Source organism: Artemia franciscana, chromosome 8 (genome assembly GCF_032884065.1).
Source record: "Artemia franciscana chromosome 8, ASM3288406v1, whole genome shotgun sequence".
Taxonomy (NCBI): Eukaryota; Metazoa; Arthropoda; class Branchiopoda; order Anostraca; family Artemiidae; genus Artemia; species Artemia franciscana.
In genome coordinates, this window is record NC_088870.1 from 9,666,738 (window position 1) to 9,689,688 (window position 22,951).

A 22,951-nucleotide genomic window follows, 5' to 3' on the forward strand; every position below is an offset into this window, starting at 1 on the left:
TCGACAAACATGACGTCAGTCGACACACAAACATGACGTCACTCGACACACAGACACACAGACAACTGTTTATTATATATATATAGATATATAGATATATATAAAAATTTGTTGTCTGTGTGTCTGTCGAGTTGTCTGTGTGTCAACAGCTAGTATATATGTATATATATATATATATATATATATATATATATATATATATATATATATATATATATATATATATATATACATATATATATATATATCTATATCTATATATATATATATATATAATATATATATATATATATATATATATATATATATATATATATATATATATATATATATATATATATATATATATATATATATATATATATATATATATATTCATGAATTGTCATCCAGAGATTTGTTAACCCCATTATTTTTTTTTCTTTTTGCAGATCGAAAAATGCTACCCGGTTGACTTAAGAAAGAAAAGAGGTCAGGTACTTGTCATTAATATGAATACTTTTGACCCAAAAGCAAAAGTGTCACCCAGACCGGGTTCGGAAAGGGATGTTTTGAAATTGAAGAGGCTTTTTGAGGAGTTAAACTTTATTGTAACGGTAGAATGCAACCTCAATGAAAAGGTGAGTAAATCCACTGAAATTGTATGACATTTATTTGTTCTTAATAATATTCATTAATCTTAATATTTAAGTGACTGAGAAAAAAATACTGTTCATTCAAACAAACTTCAAAAGGGACCCTTCTCCACTACCTAATAAAAACTGAGACAAATCCGATAGAATACCAAAAAATGTAGATTTATTATAGCCTAATAATAAAATACAAAAAAGCGGGTTTCTCTGGGTACTTGAAAAGCAAAAACAAAAAAACCTGTGATCTCTAAGAAATACGTAAAAAAAAATGTTTGGGGCAATAAAAAGAAAGTTGAATTGAGCGCGTGCTCCCAAATCCTAAAAGAATCGTTGACCCCAAGATGGAACCTTTTACCCCTTAAGTACAAAAAATAATAAATTATGCTAAGATGAATAAAATTTAATGAACAAAATATATTCGGAAGAAAAAGAATGTAGTAGCAAAACAAAATTCTTGGTTGTGAAAACCAATTTAATCACATTTTAAAGCGAAAAAATATGTGTCGTAGCCTTTAAAGAAGTGACATAACCTTGTAACATGTTGCATTTCAGAAAACAAACTTTGAGAAACAGAAATTTTATGCTCCTACTAAAGTTAAAAAATGGACTCTTAGGGTAATGGATTGTTGACCATCAAGGGTCAGGAAAATATGTTAAGAATCGACCATTATATCTTTATACAATGTGGGAGTTTCCTCCTATATCTTCCATCATATGTTCCTTACCTCCAAGTCTTTCCCAATGCAACAAAAACATCCTTGTGACCACTAAAAATAGCTAAAAAAAAATATTGCGATGCCAGGATAGGGAAAACGGTTTGAAGTAACCGAAGGCTTTCTACTTACTATGAATGGTAGAATGTCATTTAATCACTGAGTATTCTGTATTCTTCCTCGCTACTCCTTTTTTTTCCTAAATTTGTTGGTAACACTACCTGAGACGGTAAACATAATGATATATCTTATTTTTGAATTTACTATACGTTGCAAATTATTTTTTAAGATCCACAATTTATGGAAACAAATTAAAGATCACACCAGGGAATACCGAATGAGTGAAAAATTTGCACCAAAGCAGTTTATCAGAGTTTTACTTAATTCAGATACGTGAAGGATTATACAAGGAGAAAGATGTAACGAACTGGCAAAAAGAAGATGGTATAAAATATTCATTCAACGTATAATGAGTGCGTCAAATTCATCAAATAAGAGTAAAGTGTAGGTGTTTTGCACTATAATATTAAATTATACTGTTTGCCCTTTATGTATTGTTATTCAAATTTTCCAAAATAAAATTAATTACCTATTTTCATATACCTTAGATAGAAACATACTTTTTCATGTCAGTTATGGGGTCGACAATGTTAAAATTTCTTAAACGACAAGAATTGAGGGTCCATGCGTGAAAACTTTATATTTCACAAGACAAAAGAAAACTGGATGCACCTTGACTTGTCTGAACTTGTAAATAATGCCGTAAAAGCTGCAACATACAGCCAATGTGGTAAGGCAACGAAATTGGAAAGTTTCGGAAGAATGCAACGGTTGAAGTGTATCTTATTTTTAACAAATAATATATATGATAGCCTGATATGACGTTGAATGTTAAGTATTAAAAATCTATCGATGAGCTGAGTGGGAGACCAAGATAGGCAATGGGAACAACTGGCTTCATTTCGATGTTCCGATTCATTAGTGATTCTCGGTATCAGTTGAAGAAAGGGAATTCTGACTTTTGGGCATAATACAGGAGGCCAAGCCGCGCATACCTAGATTGTAGCAGCGTAATAATGTTGTTAATATCTAGGATAGCAGAAGCCTTTTCTGCTCCTATTTGAAATCCTATTTTTGTGTTAGTTTTAAGATTTCAGTAAAGTGCAAGGTCTTAAAATTCTAGAAATATAGAGGGAACCATAAGTCATTTTATTTGAGGTAATAACTTAGCAATAATTTGTAGTTGGTTGAATTTTCAACGTTCCCCTTAAGTTCCGTAAGAAAAACTTTGTTTATCAAACTATTTTTACACGGAAGACTGCCTCTACTACTACTGTAAACTTACGGGAGCACCAGATTTACACAAATTTTAGCTGATAACTGAAACAGCATGTGATTTGCAATTCTCTTTCTAACCATTTTTCAACCATAGTTCAACTATTAATATAAAAAGATTGATTTAACATAACAATATTGAATGTTTCTGATTTATATTTTAGATTTGGTTTTTTTACACTTCTTTCTCTTTTTGGGTTTTTTAATATTTGTCTTACTTTCAGGAATTAAAGGATGTAATTTATCTCTTCTCTCAAAATGAAAAACATAGAGAATACAGCTGTTGTTTTGTATTTCTCTTCTCTCATGGTGCTCCAATGCACAGTGGATCAATTGATGGTCAATGGGGCATCGTTTGCAGGGATGGAAACAAAATTGACGTTGAAAAAGATGTTATCAACAAGTTTTCCAATCAGGAAGCACAACATCTTATTGGAAAACCTAAATTCATCATCATTAATGCATGCAGGTACATTGATTTTAATTATGCATTTAGGTATAAATAGTTCTACCTATTATCGCTTACATGTTTCCTGTTTTTTTTTGAACAGGTATATATGCTACGCTCTTTCTGCTCCCACTCCAAACTAGATAAAAAAAACAAGTTTTTTTTTAACTGAAAGTTAGAAGCAACATTGAAAATTAAAATGAACATAAATTACTCCGCAGCTACGAGGAGCTGCCCCTCTCAATCCCTTGCTCTTGGTAGTAAAGTTCTTAAGCCCTGTAATAAAGTTTATTAATCTAATTAATTAAACGACCCCCGTGTTTCAAGGGCCGTTCTTAAGGATTTGGGACAGAAAAGTGAACTTTAGAATTGAATTGTATCAATTAAAATTTTTCAAAGTTGAAAGGTTTTTCCTGGAAATGTTCCCCTTAATTGGATATTTCTCCCCCGGAAAACGTCACCACAGAAGAATAACTCCGACAATTCCAAGCCCAGTGAAAATCTTTCCAGTACAATTCCCCCAGAATGTCATCACATATAGAAAGTGAGTTGTCAAAGGTAAAGTGAGACAAACAAAAATATTTTCGTAAAGAATTTATTGCGAAGTATACCTTTGTAAAATTGTCACCGGAAATCTTACCCCTCCCTTAAACTTCCTTCCCAACAGACGATTCACTATTTTCACCTCTCCCTCCTCCTTCAAAAATGTCTTTCAACTTCCCCCAATAAAACATTATAAACGTAAACAACAGTTAAATTTCATAACTTAATGCCCATTCCCCAGGGGCTATAGGGTCATGTTATCCCCAGAGACACAGCCATGCTTATAGAAATAGCTAACTCAAGTTCTGATCAAATGATACTGACGAATTAGCAAGGTAGGGAGGTGGAGGGGGCTAGTTATCCTCCATTCCTTTTGGTCACTTAAAATGGGCTTGGGCACTGGAACTTTTACTGGAACTGGAACAAATAAACAAGCAACTGTGAAATCTTTTCTGGCAAAAAGCACAAAATTCCTGGTTTTTGCAGACGGTAACTTGAACTTTCTACAGTAAGGTTGTCTGATAGGATAAATGTGATGGTAGGAATTTAAGCAATATTTCTTTGACTTTTAAATGTAATGAATTTACCATACTTGGAATCAGCACAAGAGGAGATTATTTTACTATATTTCTTGTTATCCCAATTTTGTTTTTACGATTTCCGATTACCATTTGGCTTAATCACTCTTTACTTACAGATCAGACAGAATCTGCACTGTTCTATGTATATTCATAATTGGGATATAAACTCTCGGAGCAACTTCAAGCGACTTGTATCTAAAGATGCTAAACCAAATATTTTTCCTGTGAAGGTGAGGAGCGACAAGAAAAAACTATTACAAAAAAAAAAATTATGGCATATATGAGTATGGTTGCACTATAGCTATACCTAAAGTTTGTTGTTTTGTTCTACTTCCTTAAGAACGATTCCTCAAACATAACAGCAATTGAACTGAAATTAGAAGTATTTGTAAAGCAATATGAAACTTTAGAGCAGAGAGTAGAATGTTGAAGAGGGCCAGCCGTCGTCATACATGGAATAATTTATGTTTGTTCTAGAATTTATTGTCACATTTGAAGAACTTGTTTTGTCCCTCTTTATCCTTAATTTCATTTCTGTTGGTTTTTAATAATAAACCAGGATTAACCATAATGCAAAGTATTATACCACCCATTAAAAAACTTACCCGTTGAATCATAACTTGACTTTTGCACAACAACATTTCTAGAAAAAAGAGCTTATTTACATTTCAAAATGGTCTGTTTAACATTTGGTTACTGTGGGCTGAGATTTGCTCTATATATCATCATCAAACAATATTTATTGGACCTTTGAACTATGTTTAACAAAATAGCTATCTAAAATTTTTATAAAACGACTTTGGGGGGAGGATACTTTTGAGGAGGAAAAGTATAGCATATATAAAATCGTGACCTTATTTAACCAAAAAATATTACCAACTAAATACTTAAATAATGAAAAAGGGAATCACCAATGCAACAGCACAAACATATAAAAAAAGAAGAAAAAAAAACGAAGACAGAAGGAGAAAAGGAAGACTTTTTCCTACATTAGTAATTAAAATAGACCAGTACTTGAATGAGGCCTTAACCCTACTCATCCATACAATCACCAATTTCTTGTGTCATGTTCGCATCATCCACGATCGAAATTCTATAGTGTTTATTACATAACTGATAATTACATAATTTTGTTTCCTGATAAAATACATATTTACCAATACTAATTGAAGACAAGTAGAAAAACAGGAAACTAGAAAAGAAAGAGAGTCTCTAATTCATTTCACCCCGTAAGGAAGTTGAAAGAACTGTTGTATTCAATATATCAATAAATGAGTAAGAAAAACCCCATCACATCTAATTTGAAGGTTTTTCAGCCATCTCATTCCTAAATTTTCCAATACTTTCATCATTTTCTTTCCATAGTAAATTAAGTCCTTCTAGCTTATCGAAATGCTTTAGACACTGATTATATCTGTTTAAAAAAAAGAAAAAAAATGTAAGACATTTCGTCGTAGTTACGAAAATAGTTACACTCTTCAATGCGCATTGTCAATTTCTAAAATGACAAAATACTCAAAAGTATTTTGAAACCCCGATAGTTTCTGGCTATGCACCACATATATGACCTAAAACCCTTACTAGTAGCGACTGCCGCTTAATCGAAACATTAAATATTAATATACAAACTTTGGAGGACTTTAAAGGGACTATTTATTCCTTCAAACACTATCTTAATCGTATGAATTTCATTTTTTTTGGATATTGGATACAAAGGAGCAAAGTTGTATTCTAAGTTAATTCAATTGATTAGGTTATTATTGTCCAAGGATTCCATTATTTTTGAGTGACCGCAAATATCATAAGACGGGATACTGAATTCAAAATTTTTAGTGAAAATTAAAAAGCAGAGTGTTCCCTGAAGGAACTAGCAAAATTTAAACTGCTTAGAGTATACTATTGCTTTCTTCTTGTAGTTACAACAGAATAGACCTAGCTAGTAATTAACTTAGAAATAGAGAGATCTGGAAAAATATCTTAGCAACACTTTCCCTTTTGAAATGAAACTAGATTGTATTAAAAAAAAACTCTAGCCCGTAGTAAATGAAGCATCAATCTAGTAAAGAAAAACTAAGGAATATAGTAGATAAAAGCTGTATATGAGATCCGTATAGATCCTTACATCTGGGGTGCAGCGGTTGCTATAAGCCCAGTAAGAGACGATCACACCCCATTGTAAAACTAAAATCACCTATAACTCCTAAAAATAATGTCAGATCAAAACAAGAAGTACACTGTTAGAGTCATCTTGTCTGAAACCTCTAGACAGAGGACTTGCAGTCTCTTAGCTTGGAAGGAAATGATATTGGCTTGATTATCAAGAAAAGTTGTTGCAACCATGATGTTCTGCATAGGTGGCATATTTTCTTCTTTATTTTTCCTTTTTTTCATCTTCAGCTAGCTGGGCGCTAGAAGATAAAAGAGAGCTGTATAATAACACACCTTAAAATACGTTGTTGCATCTAGTGCCTTTTATAATTAAAAATAATTTTTTTAAATAGAATAAATTTTAATCGTTATAGTTTATAGATTTTAACATTATAATAGTATAGGTTATAAATATATATGACGTAATGAGTGAAAACAATATTCAGACACCAGCAGTACAGTAAATTGGACTTCTGGACCACATCCATTCAATTTACATCATTTTGAGTCCATTTTAAATCATATTAATATCAATTATTGCACATTTTGAACACTTTCCATCCCTACATTCAACATGAACACAGGTCCTTAGAAACCCAATTTGGTCTCATTTTTACACTTTTCACAATGTGAACAAGGATTTTAGACCTCACCTAGATCATCCCACTGATGTACCCGTTTTCAATTAAATTCACACCATTTTTAGTGAAGATTTCCAGCATTTTTGTAATTTTCCATCCTGAGCTTTAAGATTAAAACAGGTCTTGTGAAATGATAATTTGATTAATGTATGAAATAAGGGTTTAATTATATTCTGTTTTTCATACACTACTGATAAAATGTAATAATTTAATATTTAGTGGATTTTTCGATATGAATATCTAAATAACTTATTTTATCTTTATTTTTCTTTCAATAAACCTTAAAATCATACCTTTATCTATTTTTGAATTTTTTTCTAGATCAGCTGCTTTAGAATCATAATGCTTAGGTGCAAATAGATCATCCATTTCACCTTTAAAGCCAATAGCAATAACGAGTTTATTTCCATGTTTAGTTGTAACACATTTTAGTCGTGTAATAGATTATTCCCTTCCAATGTCTAAATCTTCTTTCCTAAGAGTTCGATTATATTTTTTTTTCCATTTTCATTTCGCTTAAAAGATTGTCCATTTATTAGGTGGTGATTTTATTACACAAATATCCAGATCGAAAATAATTTATATATTAAAATATAATTTTCTATCGCTGATTTCCATGATTGCTTTTCATTCTGAAAATACAAGGCAGTAAATGTTATATGGAATAGGAGGTATTTGATCTAACAAAAGTTTTATTTCTGTATAAGCAGTTGATCCACCTAAATAAATATTCGACTCATGCTTTGAAACATCAAAACAAAATAAAGGACATACTGTTTTAAAATCACTTTAACTTACAATGATTCCACTATAAACATTTTATGTTTATATCCTAACTGCAAAAATCGCTGAAAAACGTTAGAATAATCTTCATTAGCATTATTGAAATCAAAATTCAAATTTTCTTGTAGATATATATACCCATTTACTCTCACTTCGATTCTATAAGAGTCCATATGGTCACATATTGTTTTGTGTATAACTGCTATCTTTTTCAGCTTTCCGTAACACAACAACAATTTTAGTTTTATTGTAGCGTTCACTGACTATCCTTCATGTCATTTCTTTGTCCGTTAATTTTCACTTTATAGGTATTACACGCTTCCCATCTTATTTCAAATGAACCATCCCTTTCCCAATCCAGCTTTTAATTGTTCCCCCTTCTTCGTTAATCAATCTTCTAATTGATTCACTAAAGGTTAACTGTGATGTAATACTGGAAACATTCATGGAGAATGCATTACATCTACTTCAAAATTTTGAGCTCTAGATTGCATAGTCATATTGGGAAAATAGTTTCTTTTTAATATAATTTGATGCGTAAAGCCTCTAAAAATACGATTAATATCTCTACAAAATCAAATGATTGTGATAATGTCAAATACATACAAGCCACGTTACTTTCTTTGGTTTTATTCAATCTTATAAATAAACCACTATTACAAGCCTTATTTTGTTTTGCTGCAATGGTTCCACGACCTGTGGTGGTGGAACTGCTGCTTTCAAACTCCTTTTCTGATTTTGAAGAATCCACAGATTAGGTTTTATCTTCAAACCAAACCATATTAGTAGATGTACTTCGGCAATAGTCATCTCAAAATTCTAATAGACTCTCAACAGTAGTCTTTATGCCTACATAACCAATGTTTACAATGTTTTCGCATTGATAATAAATTCTACATTTCTAAAAAATTTATATCCATTATATGGTAAAGTGGCTTCATCATTATTTCGTATATTTGTTCCGCCAAATCGTGTTATTCCTATCACCACTATGACTTGGAAGAATCCAAGATTCCACATCTTTTAGAATGAAATTATAATTTAATTGTTGAGATACGTTCACATTATTGTCTCCAATTTCTTTATATTCAGATTTTGGTGTTGAATCATCCATAACAGGCTTTTAAAATATTTTCCAATAAGGAGGAAGAACCTGATCTACTGCCATTTATATATAGAAGAAATTATTAAATAAACTTTAAAAGGTTTTCAAATACTGGAGGCAAATATCCGATCGTCACTGAGGGTGTCAATGAAAGCATCACCTGGTATGTAGTTTAAGTTCCTTCCGTAAAATCATTGCCTCCCTAAAAATTAGTTTTGGTAAATATGTGTTTTATCAGGAAACAAAATTATGTAATTATCAGTTATGTAATAAACACTATAGAATTTCGATCGTGGATGATGCGAACATGACACAAGAAATTGGTGATTGTATGGATGAGTAGGGTTAAGGCCTCATTCAAGTACTGGTCTATTTTAATTACTAATGTAGGAAAAAGTCTTCCTTTTCTCCTTCTGTCTTCGTTTTTTTTCTTCTTTTTTTATATGTTTGTGCTGTTGCGACACCAAGACTTAAACCTTTGACAAAAGGATTTCGAGTGCAAAGTGCCAACCTCTCAGCTAGGATAGCTCAATTTAAAATTGATTAAGGGAATATGGTCAAATAGCAAAAGAAAATTTTAAATCATTTTCGCAAAATAATAGCAAACCAAGTTGATGATTCGTTTCAATAAGGTACCAAGCAAAGGCGTCTTAATATCAGCACATCACCTGTTAGTATGCAAAAGGGTAGTGGACACTTCACAATAAATTTACATTCAAAATGACCCAAGTTTTGAAACGTATTTATGAGAATATTGGTGAAGTTTGAAGTTTTAGTTTACTCACCACACTTCCTGAAGTCACCGGACTTGAAAATAAAATAGCAAAAGAGTATTTATAGAGTAAACTAGGTTACACTAATCATCAAAATCATAAAGTTCGTGGTAGTCATTATCGAAAAATTAATTTTTTTCCCATTGTATATTTTAGAAGCAGATCTTTTAACTCTAGACGAGCTTCAAAGACTTAACAATAGTCCATACAAGTATATTTTATTTTACACTCAGTCTTTTCAGTTGCCATGCATATACTCTTCCATTGCGCTCAAAGAGAGCTGATGAAATTAGTAGAGCTCTTGAATATATCACTGAACAAAATTTTGATAGAAAAATTCAAACAGATTGAGGAAGAAAATTAATTAATTCACATGTGAAAAAGGTTGTATTGAAATACTTTACAAAACTCTGTATCATGGTCATGCTGCGATAACGGTGGCATTCGCTGAATGTGATAAGAACTATTGGTTTTGAATCAAAGATATTCTATATTGAAAAATACCGCTGCTTTTTTGCACTTTCGTTTGAGCTGATATTTATTGTTATCTTGATACTCCACGACTACGACAATTGGGCCATGGAATGAACCATTAAAGGGTTTATTCGTCAATGTCGGGCTTTCCCGGGCAATTAGTTTTCTAAGCTGTTCTGCTCATCAATACCCTAAAAACAATACCTAAAAATACTGCTAAAAACAATAATATTCTGGCTGCCACGGATTTTGTGTCCTCGACAATACACGATTTGGGCTCTGAGAAGGATTTTAAAGAAAGAGTTTCACAAAATCTCAGGTCTTGCGCAGGGTTTCTCAACAAGCGACTGAAGTCATAACAAAAAGAAAAGGTTTAAAAATGGGAGAAACACATCATCGTCCTCACTCTTGTCAAAGAAGAAAAAGATACCAAAAGTAAAAAAAAATTATTGGAAAAATAGTTTCTTTTTCAAAAAATAACATATATACCACACAAAGGATTTCATCCCTCATTCACCTCATCATTAAACCTTTTCAATGCAACAGATGTTGATGCAAGTGTAAAGCATGGTTACTATGAACGATTTTATCTGCAAGAAGTACTCTCTGAAAACATTCATTTTAAAATTCATTCCAGTGAAGACTATTTCATAGATTTGTCTTCCATATTAATAGGTTTGCATTTCATCGTCAAAATGTCTAATAATGAAAAACCAAGTGCTGTGAGGGACTATCCTATGAAAATTGTGTACTACACAATTTGCTTGGACAAAAGAGTCTCCACATAAATGGTGTCATGGTGAACACAAACTACAATCTATCAAATTATGCCAGTTACATACAATTGATGTTGATTACTTTGGAGTCCTATAAAAAATTTAGAAGTTTGGCCATTTGATTTTAATATAAATCAGACAAGGACGCTACCAATATACTTAAAGAGGCAGCAATAAATGATTTCCACTTGGCTGGTAAAATATATTATGAAATATTTAATACACCTCAACGGTCGCCTCCCAATGTTAAGTTTGAAATAAAGTTGTAAGTTCCATTGTCCAATTTTATTTTGTAAAAAGCACTTGCCACTGCGTCTGATGCAATAGTCTCTCTCACCTCGGCAATGACTCATGTACAATAACACCAGGTTATGAGTTCTGTTTCTCTAACATTTGAAAAATTAAAAACTAGTGGATACAATATCAAACTGCTCGTATCCAAAACAATCATGAATCAATGACATATTGGGTTCAAGTACCTAAGCCGGCTTTTCATTTATCATGGAAAAATTTTCTTCTAAACTCGCTTCGTCTTTTGTAAAAAGTGAAGTGCAAATCATAGACAGATTTTTCGCACAAATTTGAAATGTTTGAATTTTCATCCCTTGTAAGTAAAGTAAAATGTAATTCCCCTACACAGTTAACTCTTTGATGAACCCTAAAGGATCCTATAACAAATGGCAATGCAATCACTAGATCGAGATTCACAAGTATTTGAAAATGGTATGTAATCATATGCTCTATACTCTATATACTCTATAGAGGGTATATATTTATAATCATGCTAGCGAGTATCTTAACAGTGATGTCGTAAAAATCAGACTCTCTTATTATTCGAAAAGTTGAAGCGTAAACCAGGTTCTTCCTCCCCAAAATATTTTTAACCACGACGATACTAGTTTCGTAAAAATAAACAAAAATAATGTTGAGTGTTTTCTCTAATCATACCAGGGTAAGTATTTTCTGATTGATCAAATTTTTCATATTGATAATTGGAGCAAAGGAAACCAGTAGTGTGTAAGTCAGAAATATCTTCAAGACAGGAATTACAGTCTTTAATTTGCACTGCAAATTCTCTATTTAATTTACAAGGATTGCATAATCTTCACTTTCCGTCTAAGCCATCAAGAATAGCATATTTCTCACAAAATAACTAGGCGCCCAATATATAAAAAAATAAAGAAAACATATAAAACATTTTTTCACTGTTTACTGTCTCACTTCCAAAAAGAAACAGTTGATCGATGCAATGAATTTACTCTTAGAAAGAAGAGTAATTGAATGGCGTCACAAAATCTATTAGACTTATTTGTTGTTTAGATAGGGTCTAGGTTGTATTTAAAAAATATAAACAATATTTGTTTTCAATTAGTATGTCAAAGAATTGAGTAAATGCATCTTGTCTACGACTCAAAAGCTTTATACAATAGTCCAAAGAATGAGAATATTTTTCACTATATCATCAAGCATACTTTGAGAGAAAATTTTTTTTCGAACATATAACTCTTGAAATGATGTGTTATAATCAAATGTTTTCCAAAGTAACAAAATTCTGAATAATATTTTTCTCAAAGCCAACCATTTTAATCTTGACATTCATTGCTGATTTTAGGCTAATAAAGAATGAAGATTCTTTCTTCCTTCTCATTGCTAGTAAAATATACATTAAGAAAAAATTTGAAATGGAATAGTAACAAATTCAATCTTTTTTATATATTGATTATGATGCATTTAATCCATCTCGCTATCTTTTTATGCGCATTTTATTCACTTTTGCCGTGAAACATAACTGTTCCTCAAAATTGAATCTGCTCAATAATAGTGCATATTTTGCAAGCATCTCGTCCCATTTTTGCGGCTACGTCACGTACTCTAGGATTTATTTAAAATTATTAGTGCCTTCAATATACAATAGAATGAAAGCATCAATTACTAAGGAAATATGATAAGAACAATATCTACAATGTTGACACAATGAACTCTTATCCAAAGTTTAGGTAAGTACAGCGTAAGATCTAACAAGTCATGCACGATTATATCATCCTCAACATCGGTAAGTAATCTCCTAGTACGTAGCATACAGGTGTACTATAGTGTTACTTAAGACCCAGGTGCGTTTAATAATGTCTTTAGGGACTAGCAACTCCATTAGTATACTCCCTATCTGTGTCGTAGAAAACTTTGTGAGAATACAACTAATTTTTTCTTCTGCTACCATTAAAATACCCTTCTGGCTACCTGCATAAGCATAGTGGGCTTAGGTTTTTTTCAACCATTCCTCATTATTAACTGAAAGTTGCAAGTTTAAACTTTAATATCTTCCGTAGGCATAACAAACCTACCTTTTTGATAAGTACTACTAATAATACCAAAACTGACCACGGCACCAATTTATGGCAAACAAAATTTTGTTTTGTTCAAAATTTTGTTAAAAATTTTGATTTTGTTCGTTTTAAGTTTTATTGTTGCTGCTTATTTACAGTTGAAAAACTTTTTTTATTTGATTCCTCTATGGAATAAAACGGGTAAGGAAACAATTAATATTTTCACTGATTTATTTGAAAATAGAAAACCAAAAAAATTAAAAACAGATAAAGATGAAAAATTTATTATGTAATTGTTCAAGTATTGGTTCTTATCTGAAAACGAATTGAAAGCTCAAAATGTTGAACAGTTTAATAAAACAATCAAAGAGTAATTGTGGAAATATTTTACTAATAACAAAACAAAACGATGGATAGATATATTACCCTCTTTTTTTGACAATTAGAACTATTATTATCATTGACATACTTGACTTAATGATCCTGCTGAAATGCTTCCAGCGTCGAGAGTGATGCTATATAGTGCCTCCATTTGGACCGGTCTCTTGCATGGATGTGGACATCCTCCTGAATATTTGCCTTGACTCAGAAGGAACCTGTCGTGTCCTTCCATCTGGTTGGGGACGACCTCTTGGGCATGTTCTTGCGGGAGTGTCGGGGTGCATGGGAAGGAGATGTCCGTACCAGCGTAGTTTTCGTTGGGCGAGCTGGACTGAGAAGGGTGTTTGAGCAGTTAACGACAGGAGGTTCTCGCTAATAATAAAATCGTGCCAGCGTAGTCCTTCAATGTGGCGAATATGTTTTGTTTGGGCTATATTTACGGTGCTACCAAAGCATTGTCTATGTGTATCTTGGTCTTACAGCTGATAGAAGCTTTCCTCCAAAGGGCACTTAGTCTCCCCACTACTGCCAAGGCTTTGGCAATGCGGTGCATTAGATCTTTAAAGATTGATCTGTCATTTGAGAGGATAGAGCCAAGGTATGTAAATTCCTCAACAATCTCAGCTGGTTTGTCACTGACCATTAGGACTGGTGGGAGACTCGGCAAGCTACGGGGTTAAACAAACATCACTTTTGTCTTCTTCCAATTAATCGACAGCTCTATCCTTAAGGCTTCATCAGCAAGGACTTGTAGGGCTTCTGTGAGCTTCGACGGTGAATCGGAGACAAGAGCAAGGTCATCGGCATTGTCTGCGTCTGAAAGTACTCTATCACCGTAATGCAACCCAAACAAGAGGTGGTTTATGGTCCGAGTCATAATATAGTCGATGACACAATTAAATAGTTCTAGGGCAGCAGCACAACCCTGGTGGACTCCAGTATTGATTTTAAAAACGAGCTGCGTCTACCATTGACTTGCACGCAGCTCTCAATCCCTTCGTGGAGCCGCTTAAAAAGGTTGCAGTACTTTGCTGATAATCCCGTTGTTTTCAGTATGAGCCAGAGTGATTGCCGGTCGACAGAATCGAAAGTAGCCTTGAAATCCACAAAGGCAACATATCCTTCTTGATGAAAATTTCGAGTTTTTTCTATCAGCTGCCGCATTGTGAATCTCTGCTCCACGGTGGACCTTCCTGACATGAAGGTAGCCTGTTGGATTCTTCGTTGGCTTCTGAGGAAAGTGGCAAAACGGTTCAGGAGGTTTATGACGAAGAGCTTCCTGGCCACAGAGAGGAGTGTGATGCCACAATAGTTGGAGTATATTCTGCAACTGCATCTCCGTTTACAGAGAGGCAGAATGATTCCCGCTCGCCAGTCTTTACGAAATACTATGGAAAATAGTTCTTGGAGCCAGAGTAGGGTCGCTACCCCACCATATTTCAGTAGTTCTGCAGGGATACCATAGACTCATGGGCCTCGGTTGTTTTTCATCCGTTTCAGATAGTTCAAGATTTCTGTAGAGGTAAAAGGGTGGTGCAGAATTGCACACGGGGCCTAAGAGGTGTTGGATGCAACTTGAAGAAGGTCAGGGTCGGGCTGGCTATCACAGTCCAGGGTTAGAAGTGAAGAGAAGTGATCCTTCCAGGCAGACAGTTGAGCGCTCTCGTCAATGATAATATTTCCAACATTAGATATGATAGGGCCTTGGGAGGATGGCTTTTCATCTGTGATCCCGAAGGTGTTTGTATAGAGAGCATGTGTCACCCTTTTTGGCGGTCTCCTCGAGATCAGCGGCCTTTTTCTCGGTGAACACCTTTCTGTCTCTGTGGAGGAATTTATTTCTAACACCGTTTAGACATCTGTAGGTAACCATGTCCTTCGCTAGGCGTCCTTTATGACGCTGTTCAATAGTATCTAGAGTTTCCTCCGATATCTAGGACTTTTTTCTGGGCTTCAGACGACCGATAGTACTTTCAGCCAAAAGCAATACGCCATCCTTGAATAGTTGCCATGCTTCTTCAGATCCAGAAACTTTATAAAGACAGTCGAAACGGTTTGAGATGGAGACAGCATAGACCTGGCGCGTGCTGGAGTTTGCAAGATTGTTCAGGTCTAATTTGGGAGGACGGTGGTCACTTTTTTTGTCTTTCAGGCTTAGTCTAAGGTTAGAGACAACAAGCCTGTGGTCGGTGTTTCCCATTTCTGCACTTCCGTAAGTTCGGCAATTAGTAATAGAGGAACGCCAGCGTCGGGAAACGATTATATAGTCTAACATATTTTTTGTTCGTCCGTCATTGCTATACCAGGTCTATTTATGAACTTCTTTCCTTCGAAAAAGGGTGTTGGTGATCACGAGATCGTGCATGTTGAGCAGCTGAAGGAGCCTTGGCCCATTGTTGTTCAAGCAGTTGGGGCTTACAGGTCCTAGAACATTGTTCCAAACGCCGTCTGAATCTCTGACAGTGCCGTTGAAGTTGACAAGAAGGGTTAAAACATGATGAGGGGATACGTTTGCTAGGATGCTAGACAGCAGGGCGTAAAAACGATCTTTCATCTCATCTGAGACTTGGTTTGTTGGGGCATAGCAGACAATGATGGTCCATTTTCCATGTTTGTGCTGGATTTGCGCTGTTAGTATCCTGTCTGATATTTGCTCGTAAGAAAGGAGAACGAGCAAATATCAGTCCGATATTTGCGAGCAAATGTGCTAGTCCGAGAGTCTAGCACAAGTGCGACTCCATTAGTTTGGGTTCTCTGATCCCCCGACCAGATTAGGTGATAGCTGTCACCGATTTCTTCAGAGTCGTTACCTATAAGGCGAGCTTCAGTTACGCCTGCTACAACCATACCAAAGCGCTTGAGTTCTAGCGAAAGCATTGATTTTGCTCCAGGGAAGTTAAAGGTCAGAACGTTCCAGGTGGCCAGGCGAAGGTGGCCACCTTGATCAATAAGGTTCAAACGATGGTCAAATTTCGGTCCGGGGACATGTTAAAGTCTTGAAGGGTAAAAAGGAGATCGATCATCCGAGGCAATAACATCTCTATTCGTTGCAATTAGGTACTGGTTGAGGGTCACAAGCCCAACCAACCCTAGACCTGGGACCTGATTAGCTAAATTCAATGTTGATGATTTGGTTAGAATGAATAAAAGTAAGGGTGTTTTTGATAAAGGTTACCCACCAAATTGCATTGAAACATATAACGCGTGTAACGTATGAACTGTCAGATAAAAATGGTGAACTCATTATTGATGGTTCTTACGAAAAAGAACTCTCGAAAGTAGTTCAATAAAAACTTTCATTCTATAAATGGATCCTATAAAGTTGAATGAATTGTTATTAGCGAGTATAGTGAAAATTAGGGAAACACAAAGAAATATACTCAAGAACGTTCCTCAGAGCAAGCTGGATTTCGTGAATGTGCTGAAAAGTTGGATACTCCAATCGTTGAAGCAGAAGATAAAAATACAAATATGATTACTGATAAATTACATCGAAATATTATAATTTTAAAAATACGATTACAAAGATTGGATAAATCCTTAAGCAACGCATTAAGTTTACAAGCAAGCAATGAGACTCACTCAAGTCAAGCCCTTTTACCCCCGAATAAGCCAAATTTTACTGCTCATGTCGATTCAGGGATATATAATTATTTTTTTTAGAGAAATCAATATGGACTATGATCCTAAGAAATCCTATTTTGAAAGGCTTAGTTTTTTGACAATTATGTACATTTAATAGAAGCAATAGATGAGTCAGGAAAACTTAATCAAAGTTAAGGAGGAAAGATGAAACACATGAAACACGCACCGTAAATATAGCCCAAACAAAACATATTCGCCACATTGAAGGACTACGCTGGCACGATTTTATTATTAGCGAGAACCTCCTGTCGTTAACTGCTCAAACACCCTTCTCAGTCCAGCTTGCCCAACGAAAACTACGCTGGTACGGACATCTCCTTCCCATGCACCCCGACACTCCCGCACGAACAATTTTTGACATTCCCGTGCTGCATGGCGGGAAATGCCCAAGAGGTCGTCCCCAACCAGATGGAAGGACACGACAGGTTCCTTCTGAGTCAAGGCAAATATTCAGGAGGATGTCCACATCCTTGCAAGAGACCGGTCCAAATGGAGGCACTATATAGCATCACTCTCGACGCTGGAAGCATTTCAGCAGGATCATTAAGTCAAGTATGTCAATGATAATAATAGTTCTAATTGTCAAAAAAAGAGGGTAATATATCTATCCATCGTTTTGTTTTGTTATTAGTAAAATATTTCCACAATTACTCTTTGATTGTTTTATTAAACTGTTCAACATTTTGAGCTTTCAATTCATTTTCAGATAAGAACCAATACTTGAACGATTACATAATAAATTTTTCATCTTTATCTGTTTTTAATTTTTTTGGTTTTCTATTTTTAAATAAATCAGTGAAAATATTAATAGTTTCCTTACCCGTTTTATTCCATAGAGGAATCAAATAAAAAAAGTTTTTCAACTGTAAATAAGGAGCAACAATAAAACTTAAAACGAACAAAATCAAAATTTTTAACAAAATTTTGAACAAAACAAAATTTTGTTTGCCATAAATTGGTGCTGTGGTCAGTTTTGGTATTATTAGTAGTACTTATCAAAAAGGCAGGTTTGTTATGCCTAGGGAAGATATTAAAGTTTAAACTTGCAACTTTCAGTTAATAATGAGGAATGGTTGAAATAAACCTAAACACACTATGCTTATGCAGGTAGCCAGAAGGGTATTTTAATGGTAGCAGAAGAAAAAATTAGTTGTATTCTCACAAGGTTTTCTACGACACAGATAGGGAGTATACTAATGGAGTTGCTAGTCCCTAAAGACATTATTAAACTCACCTTGGTCTTAATTAACACTATAGTACACATGTATGCTACGTACTAGGAGATTACTTACCGATGTTGAGGATGATATAATCGTGCGTGACTTGTTAGATCTTACGCTCTACTTACCTAAACTTTGGATAAGAGTTCATTGTGTCAACATTGTAGATATTGTTCTTATCATATTTCCTTAGTAATGGATGATTTCATTCTATTGTATATTGAAGGCACTAACAATTTTAAAATAAATCCTAGAGTACGTGACGTAGCCGCAAAAATGGGACGAGATGCTTGCAAAATATGCACTATTATTGAGCAGATTCAATTTTGAGGAACAGTTATGTTTCACGGCAAAAGTGAATAAAATGCGCATAAAAAGATAGCGAGATGGATTAAATGCATCATAATCAATATATAAAAAAGATTGAATTTGTTACTATTCCATTTCAAATTTTTTCTTAATGGATATTTTACTAGCAATGAGAAGGAAGAAAGAATCTTCATTCTTTATTAATCTAAAATCAGCAATGAGTGTCAAGATTAAAAATGGTTGGCTTTGAGAAAAATATTATTCAGAATTTTGTTACTTTGGAAAACATTTGATTATAACTCATCATTTCAAGAGTTATACGTTCGAAAAAAAAATTTCTCTCAAAGTATGCTTGATGATATAGTGAAAAATATTCTCATTCTTTGGACTATTGTATAAAGCTTTTAAGTCGTAGACAAGATGCATTTACTCAATTCTTTGACATACTAATTGAAAACAAATATTTTTTATATTTTTTAAATACAACCTAGACCCTATCTAAACAACAAATAAGTCTAATAGATTTTGTGACGCCACTCAATTACTCTTCTTTCTAAGAGTAAATTCATTGCATCGATCAACTGTTTCTTTTTGGAAGTGAGACAGTAAACAGTGAAAAAATGTTTTATAAATGTTCTTTATTTTTTTATATATTGGGCACCTAGTTATTTTGTGAGAAATATGCTATTCTTGATGGCTTAGACGGAAAGTAAAGATTATGCAATCCTTGTAAATTAAATAGAGAATTTGCAGTGCAAATTAAAGACTGTAATTCCTGTCTTGAAGATATTTCTGACTTACACACTACTGGTTTCCTTTGCTCCAATTATCAATATGAAAAATTTGATCAATCAGAAAATACTTACCCTGGTATGATTAGAGAAAACACTAAACATTATTTTTATTTATTTTTATGAAACTAGTATCTTCGTGGTTAAAAATATTTTGGGGAGGAAGAACCTGGTTTACGCTTCAACTTTTCGAATAATAAGAGAGTCTGATTTTCACGACATCACTGTTAAGATACTCGCTAGCTTGATTATAAATATATACCCTTTATAGAGTATATAGAGTATAGAGCATATGATTACATACCATTTTCAAATACTTGTGAATCTCGATCTAGTGATTGCATTGCCATTTGTTATAGGATCCTTTAGGGTTCATCAAAGAGTTAACTGTGTAGGGGAATTACATTTTACTTTACTTACAAGGGATGAAAATTCCAACATTTCAAATTTGTGCGGAAAATCTGTCTATGATTTGCACATCACTTTTTACAAAAGACGAAGCGAGTTTAGAAGAAATTTTTTCCATGATAAATGAAAAGCCGGCTTAGGTACTTGAACCAAATATGTCATTGATTCATGATTGTTTTGGATACGAGCAGTTTGATATTGTATCCACTAGTTTTTAATTTTTCAAATGTTAGAGAAACAGAACTCATAAACTGGTGTTATTGTACATGAGTCATTGCCGAGGTGAGAGAGACTATTGCATCAGACGCAGTGGCAAGTGCTTTTTACAAAATAAAATTGGACAATGGAACTTACAACTTTATTTCAAACTTAACATTGGGAGGCAACCGTTGAGGTGTATTAAATATTTCATAATATATTTTACCAGCCAAGTGGAAATCATTTATTGCTGCCTCTTTAAGTATATTGGTAGCGTCCTTGTCTGATTTATATTAAAATCAAATGGCCAAACTTCTAAATTTCTTATAGGACTCCAAAGTAATCAACATCAATTGTATGTAACTGGCATAATTTGATAGATTGTTGTTTGTGTTCACCATGACACCATTTATGTGGAGACTTTTTTGTCCAAGCAAATTGTGTAGTACACAATTTTCATAGGATAGTCCCTCACAGCACTTGGTTTTTCATTATTAGACATTTTGACGATGAAATGCAAACCTATTAATATGGAAGACAAATCTATGAAATAGTCTTCACTGGAATGAATTTTAAAATGAATGTGTTCAGAGAGTACTTCTTGCAGATAAAATCGTTCATAGTAACCATGCTTTACACTTGCATCAACATCTGTTGCATTGAAAAGGTTTAATGATGAGGTGAATGAGGGATGAAATCCTTTGTGTGGTATATATGTTATTTCTTGAAAAAGAAACTATTTTTCCAATAATTTTTTTTTACTTTTGGTATCTTTTTCTTCTTTGACAAGAGTGAGGACGATGATGTGTTTCTCCCATTTTTAAACCTTTTCTTTTTGTTATGACTTCAGTCGCTTGTTGAGAAACCCTGCGCAAGACCTGAGATTTTGTGAAACTCTTTCTTTAAAATCCTTCTCAGAGCCCAAATCGTGTATTGTCGAGGACACAAAATCCGTGGCAGCCAGAATATTATTGTTTTTAGCAGTATTTTTAGGTATTGTTTTTAGGGTATTGATGAGCAGAACAGCTTAGAAAACTAATTGCCCGGGAAAACCCGACATTGACGAATAAACCCTTTAATGGTTCATTCCATGGCCCAATTGTCGTAGTCGTGGAGTATCAAGATAACAATAAATATCAGCTCAAACGAAATTGCAAAAAAGCAGCGGTATTTCTTCAATATAGAATATCTTTGATTCAAAACCAATAGTTCTTATCACGTTCATCGAATGCCACCGTTATTGCAGCTTGACCATGATACAGAGTTTTGTAAAGTGTTTCAATACAACCTTTTTCACATGTGAATTAATTAATTTTCTTCCTCGATCTGTTTGAATTTTTCTATCAAAATTTTGTTCAGTGATATATTCAAGAGCTCTAATAATTTCATCAGCTCTCTTTGAGCGCAATGGAAGAGTATATGCATGGCAACTGAAAAGACTGAGTGTAAAATAAAATATACTTGTATGGACTATTGTTATGTCTTTGAAGCTCGTCTAGAGTTAAAAGATATGCTTCTAAAATATACAATGGGAAAAAAATTAATTTTTCGATAATGACTACCACGAACTTTATGATTTTGATGAATAGTGTAACCTAGTTTACTCTATAAATACTCTTTCGCTCTTTTATTTTCAAGTCCGGTGACTTCAGGAAGTGTGGTGAGTAAACTAAAACTTCAAAACTTCACCAATATTCTCATAAATACGTTTCAAAACTTGGGTCATTTTGAATGTAAATTTATTGTGAAGTGTCCACTACCCTTTTGCATACTAACAGGTTATGTGCTGATATTAAGACGCCTCCGCTTGGTACCTTATTAAAACGAATCATCAACACCACTTGGTTTGCTATTATTTTGCGAAAATGATTTAAAATTTTCTTTTGCTATTTGACCATATTTCCTTAATCAATTTTAAATTGAGCTATCCTAGCTGAGAGGTTGGCACTTTGCACTCGAAATCCTTTTGTCAAAGGTTTAAGTCTTGGTGTCGTTGATTATTTGGTTTGGGACGGGGTCAATGGCTTGACCCTGAAATCTCAGCCAGATTCGCCCAGGCTCAACAATGATACCTGGAGAAATCAGGGGGGGAACATGGGAAGCGTCATGAGAATACTGTTTATAACTCCGCCAATTATTGGCAGTAACAGGAAGAAAAGCTATCGCACGCTTGAACAAATCATTTTCTTTTAAAATTCTTTCCCCTTTTTTGCAAGCTAGGTCATATGTACAAGTGAACGATATTGCTTTGTCCGTTGCTCAAAAGCTTTTGGCAGATGACTATTGCCTTCAGTTAGATTGAATCAGAACTCAGATAGGCGATTAATGAATTCACTGTCAGCGACAAGTTTGAGTACAGCCTTCCTAAGCCAGGGTTTTGAATTACCTTGGGTGGAAAATAAATGTGTTTTCATGTAGTTTCATCAGTATCGTGATCACTACTAATGACCATTTTTTAATGTTCACTTGTGAATACACAGTAATCTCATTGTCAAAACTATCAGCGACTACACGTAAATCATTGGGTTTAATTTTATTGGTTTAAAAATCATTGATTTGGTTAAGGGAGAATAGAATATAATCTAGCCTGATTGTATGCCAAGAGTAGAAATTTCGGCTCGCCAGAATGTTTGTTTGTTTAAAGGTATGAGGGAACTTGAATCACGAACAATAGTGTAGATAATATGTGTTGATTTTTGGTATCTTGATTTTTTCTTCTTGAA

The 22,951-nt window shown here is 33.8% G+C and overlaps 1 protein-coding gene across 1 annotated transcript in view; it reads left to right on the top strand.

Annotated features, from left to right (window-relative positions):
• Positions 1 to 434: 434 nt before the first annotated feature.
• Positions 435 to 22,951, top strand: part of LOC136029958 (caspase Dronc-like) — a 58,558-nt gene continuing 36,041 nt past the window's right edge. Inside the window, exons 1-2 of the mRNA XM_065708512.1 lie at positions 435 to 620; positions 2,905 to 3,149. Coding sequence (XP_065564584.1) covers positions 492 to 620; positions 2,905 to 3,149 — 374 coding nt within the window. The 5' untranslated portion in view covers positions 435 to 491. The remainder of the gene's footprint in view (positions 621 to 2,904; positions 3,150 to 22,951) is intronic.